The 5,681-nt window shown below is 32.2% G+C and overlaps 1 protein-coding gene across 2 annotated transcripts; it reads left to right on the forward strand.

The window, feature by feature from the left end:
* The first annotated feature begins 329 nt into the window (after positions 1 to 329).
* LOC140059036 (phosphatidate cytidylyltransferase, mitochondrial-like) lies at positions 330 to 5,195 on the forward strand. Of its 2 annotated transcripts, XM_072104853.1 has the most exons (8): positions 330 to 451; positions 1,429 to 1,611; positions 2,095 to 2,187; positions 2,678 to 2,828; positions 3,384 to 3,529; positions 3,962 to 4,127; positions 4,434 to 4,496; positions 4,625 to 5,195. In XM_072104853.1, exons 2-8 carry the CDS (start codon positions 1,435 to 1,437, stop codon positions 4,702 to 4,704), a joined length of 876 nt encoding a protein of 291 aa, XP_071960954.1. In that variant the 5' UTR covers positions 330 to 451; positions 1,429 to 1,434; the 3' UTR covers positions 4,705 to 5,195. The 2 variants fall into 2 exon arrangements, with proteins under 2 accessions (XP_071960954.1, XP_071960953.1); XM_072104852.1 differs by lacking the exons at positions 4,434 to 4,496; positions 4,625 to 5,195 and having other exon boundaries at positions 3,962 to 4,331.
* The last annotated feature ends 486 nt before the right edge of the window (positions 5,196 to 5,681 follow it).

Consider the following 5,681-nt stretch of genomic DNA (forward strand, 5'->3'; position numbering starts at 1 on the left):
TTTTGTGGTCCTGTTTATCGTAACACCGGGCGTAACAGTAACACCCACCCGTTGGCTACTGAATATTAGAAGTTATATTTACCGGTAGCACATTAAATATATCCTGATACTGTTTATTTACCTCTAAAAAAGGAGACCTTGTAAAAGTTAGGTCAGGATCCCATGTGGCGGATGTGCCCCTGGATCCGCAACAGCATTTTATTAATTATTATTTTTGGTTGAAGAACTGTATAGAGGGCGCAGAGGAGGTAGTAAGGCAGTAAAAGAGACGTGACACACACACCCCACACGTGTTTTTGTTTATTTTTGTTTATTTAACATCATGATGTACGTACCGAAGCACTCCAGCACCATTCTTCTCCAAAGATTACTTTCTGGTTTTCCATCTGATATTAACCATGCCTTTGCATACGGTTCAGCTGTTTTTAAACAGAAAAACAATATAAACTCAGTAAGATATATTATTATTAATATTAGGCTGCCTAGCCTCTACTAGCTAGGCCTAACTAGACCCTCTAGCTAGGCCTAGCCATTACTAAGGACTAGGCCTAGGCCCTAGTACTAGCTGGTTAGAGTGGATTCCCTCGCGGCCTAAGAATTAGGCCTAGCCTACTACTACCTAGGATTCATGTACATGTATTTACATACAGGGTTATATTGTAAAATCTCTATGGAGTCTATTGATTGCGAGCATCTGTAATGACTTTTTTAGCATAAAAAAAGAAGAGGCTGCGTCAAAAAATGAAGATGGCGGGGACACTATATAAACATTCATATTTTTTTATTTTGCTTAATTGTAGGCAGTTGTGTAGTGATTGATTGTAGAACTTAAAAAACATTTAACCATGTCATTCCTTGTTTTAAATCTACGTTCTATGTCTATATTATGATTTTTTTAAAAAATCAATCTGCACGCAATGCATTCTGGTATTTATAGCGGGATGCTTAAATTACAAGAATCTACTATTATTTTTCACATTTGTAACCATTTAAAGATGAAACAAATTATCGCAATAGGTCAATATAGCATTTATTTTTACATAAAATGTAGTTTTTGATGTTTAATTTGATCGAAAAAATGTAGGTAAAGTGTCTTTAAATGTCCAAATAATAGCGCAACAAAATAGTATTAATCTATGTATATTTTGTTTATAAAACAATGAAAATAGTTGTAAATGTACCTGTCATCTAGAGGGAAAACCACATTCCATTGATTTGATAAAAAATGTGAAATCCAATATGCCTATTGAACAACACAAAAATAAAGATAATTGATTTTAAAAAAATAAATTGATTGATTGATTTTTTCATTTATAAAATATGAAAGATAGGATCTTGGTAATGCAATTATACAATATTTTGTTTTGAGGATGAAAATATGAGGAGAGTAGAGGTACTGAATTGCTCATGTTATTTATTTTCTTGCAGAACAATATGATTGACATGGTGTTTGTTGTAGATGACCCAGCAAAGTGGCATACAAGCAACTTAGTACATAATCGTAGTCATTATTCTATGTTGGGATATAGTGGAGGCGAGTGTATCGCTAGAATACAAGATCATTTTGGTGCAGAGGTCTATTATAACACAAGGGTCAGGTGTCGGGATATGGTATGTCACACATGGCATGTACATATTATATTTTTAGAAAAACTGAAAGCTTTCTAATGCTTGGTTCCCACTAGGATGCAATGCAACACAAGAATTTGACCAATCACTGTCAAACTGTCATTGGTCACTTGCTTGTTTTCTGTCCACATCTTTGCATTGCGTCACTAGTGGGAAACAACCTTTATTTAATGTAATTTAACTGTTGTATTGGTTCTGATATGAGATGTTGATTGGGGTTTAGCAAGGCAATCCCCGTATCATTTTTAACTTCCATTCCCAGGTATCAATTCCAACGATTTTTATAGAGTATTTTTTATTCAGTATTCATAAACATTTATTTAGATAAAATATGATAACAAAACAAAATATACAAATACAAACAAAATATTATTTTCATGAAGTAGATAACTATAAGACCCAGAACAAAAAATAAAATGAATAAGAACTTCATATCATTTAAGATAAATACGTATTGCTTTGCAGCTGATTAAGTATGGTGTAGTAAAGACTTCAACATTAATTAGTGAATTAGTGAATTGGAACACACTGTACCTCAGTGGCAGACTTCATAAACCTGTAAGTATTTAATTGTATAAAAACTATTTTATATAACACCTAAATCAATTCCTGTCATTTGATTGAACGATTGTGGATCACATGGCATGCAATAGTACGCACTATTAAACGATCCTTTAATAGTACTTTTTTCGTGTACTTATATATCAACTCAGCTTCGCCTTGTTGAAATATAACCTTTCATCATTCACCTCATGCCATTATTTGCACCATTACACTCATAAACATTCATTATTTGTATATTATTAAATGGTAAGTAAATAACTCAATTAGATGGTTAGTGAATAATTTATCTCCATTTTCCCGGGAACAGAAATGGAAAAATTAAAATACTAATAGCTTTCTCAACATAAACAGTTAAAAACCCCAAGCAGTTGTGTATTTATCCAGTTATTTCTGCACTTTCCAGCTGTAATGCAAAATGTCTGTTATTTCATAGACAGTGGCTGTAATGGCATGTTGATAGAACTTTTTAATAACTACTAATTAGGTTCAAGTATGTAGAAACACTACAAGCAAGATTTTAAAAAAGGCATTATGGCGAAACCAGTTGAGTGCAGTCTATACCTCACTGTTGTTACTTCCGGAAGAGTTCAATGAAGAGCAGTTATTTACAACAATTACAGGTCTGTCATATTCTGGTGAGTCTCTCAAACCAATTACTATTCTATAAATTATTTATTATTATATAACACCTAAATAAATTCCTGTCACTTGATTGGACGATTATGGGTCACATGGCATGCAATAGTACACACTATTGAATGGCCGTTCAATAGTACTGTACTGTTTTTGGAACATATCTACAAGATGTGGAATCGTTGAAAAAAACCAGAATTAACCTAGATGAGTTCCAGTTGTCAAAGTTTCATAATCGTATCGCTGCCTTTCCACTGTAGCTGTTAGTATTAAGCTAGGCGCTTTAGCCTAGCTAGGACTAGGATTGTTTGGTCGTTGACATAATTAACACTACAGTAGGTGTGTTTATAAAATCCAGCCCCATTTGAGAGGTGAGCGTTTATTTCAAATGATGTTCTATGTGGGCAAGAATGAGCTTGCATTGTAACAAAATTCAGCATGACATAACTATTCAATGGAATACGGTAGTTATTGAATATCATGTGACTCACAATCCTAAAAACAAAAGACAATAATCTTCTAAGATGTGTTATAATAAATATTGATTATTATTTCAGGTGATTTCAGGATGATTATAGGAGAAGACAAGGGAAAAGTATCAAACATTGTGAAACCCAATTTAAAATATTTCCAATCAAAATATGCAAATATACTAGAAACAGTGGAACACATACATTGGAATGCAAGCACAGGAATGATCGAGGTATGTTTTTATAACTTTTTGTCGACAATTATTGTGGTTCAATTTTTGTATCACTCAAGCTAAGTATACTGTGAATATATTTGTTGACCGTCCTTATATTGAACAGTAAATCTTCCAACGCATGAATAATGAAACGTAGATAGCGGTATTAAACCTCAGTCTATTTTAACGTAGATAGCGGTATTAAACCTCAGTCTATTTTAACGTAGATAGCGGTATTAAACCTCAGTCTATTTTAACGTAGATAGCGGTATTAAACCTCAGTCTATTTTAACGTAGATAGCGGTATTAAACCTCAGTCTATTTTACTGAATCCAATGGCAGTAAAATATAAAACTTAAAAATTCATGATGTTATGTTATGTTGTTGTAGTTTTAGTGAACAAACCTTTATTTTAAAGTGTGCTGTATATAAGGTTTTTTTTGCTTGCAGCAAGACAAAAGTAGAGAATGTTTATATTCACATCTAAACCGATTGCCAACAAATCTTATAAGAACTATTGTTAGATTAGCAGACAATGAACAATGTAAAGATAATCAAACTGTTTTCCGAAAACTAGCCAAGGATCCGCAATGCTGTACACATTATGTAAACAAAGGTTTGTATCTATCATTTCCTTGCTTTTTATTTGATTTTGAGGGATGTTACGTAGACTACCAATGGATTAAAAAACATTATCTGTATGCTGATAGTAGATATAAATATAGAATATGTACTATTACTAAGTTAAAGAGCAACGCAAGTGATTTGACAAATTACAAGTGATGGATTATTTGAAATGTTGCGTACAGTATCATTGGTGAAGTGGATTGCATTGCATCTATGTCTTTTTTTGCTGGTCCTAGCGGTTATCAAGTGAATGAGTGAATTTTGCTAATTAACTTATATTTCAATGTAATTTCAGCTGTAAAAAGAATTGTCGCTTACTCTAGTATAACACAAAGTGTTAAAGGTATTTTTACAGGAGGTAGGTGAGATATTTATTGGGCATCCTTTGTATAACAACATATGTAACTTTTAAATAAGAATTAATACCATAGCTGGTATTACTTTAGTAATCCTATACTAATATTATTGTAATTTGCTATTTTTTAGGTATTCAGAAAAGCATCATGTACAGTTTAGAGAAATTAAAGAAAATGTTAAAGGGAGGAAAAAGGGAGAATGAATCCTAAATAAAGTGTGGATACTTTTCAAGGAAGTAGACAAATTTGTCTTTTAATTATGGAGGATTGTGTGTCACATGATATTCTAACTCTTGATTATTTCATCGAGAGCGCAATGTCATTTGTACGCTAGGCCTATTTTGTTTTGCGTGTTCATTTTTGTTGAGCAGTAAGCAACCACACTTGCTGTTCGATCAACTTGTAATAATGAGTTGCTGTAATTGTTGTACACCGCATCCAAAATTGGAGCGCTGCCTTTTCAAATGGTTCTCGTTAAAAGTAGGTTTCTTATAAAACAAACAATGAATGTTTTATATTTATGCAATGGAACAAACCTTGCAAAATTAATTGCACTTACTCAGAAATTTCACTGACCATTAAATTAACATAATAAATAATAACACATTCAATTTCAACTACTGTTTTTTTTATTAACATTTGTGCTTACAATTAATAAACTTGTCCTGAGGAAGAGAACATCAATGTTTTATTCTTTGTTTATTCTTTGTAGTACATATAAAGTATATTGAATAAAATGTTTATGTTAATTTTTCTATAAAGAATGTTTTACAAATATTAAATACAAACAGTACTTATTTTAGGTATATATGTGGTAGAAATGTTGTAAAATACTTGTATATGAAAAATATTAAATATTATTATACAAAAAGTCAAGTTGATGTATATTATTTTATACAAATTATGATCTTAAACATTTAGCAGGGTCGGATCCAGAATCCAGAAATAGGAGAGGCTAATGGGAGGGTGGAAGAAGGAACGTTAATCCTTGAGGGTGAAATGCTCTTAATTGGCTTGCACCACATTGATTGGACCATCCAAGGTGTTTATTATCAAACATTAAAAGGTCTTTTTGTAGCTGCCATTATGGATGTGCCCTAGCACTCGCCATCCTGTCTGGATCTGTTTCTCTTTATGCTTTTAATTATAATACATAGTTTGCTGGCACTAAACACAAAACAAAATGT

The sequence above is a fragment of the Antedon mediterranea genome, chromosome 9 (genome assembly GCF_964355755.1).
Source record: "Antedon mediterranea chromosome 9, ecAntMedi1.1, whole genome shotgun sequence".
Classification (NCBI taxonomy): domain Eukaryota; kingdom Metazoa; phylum Echinodermata; class Crinoidea; order Comatulida; family Antedonidae; genus Antedon; species Antedon mediterranea.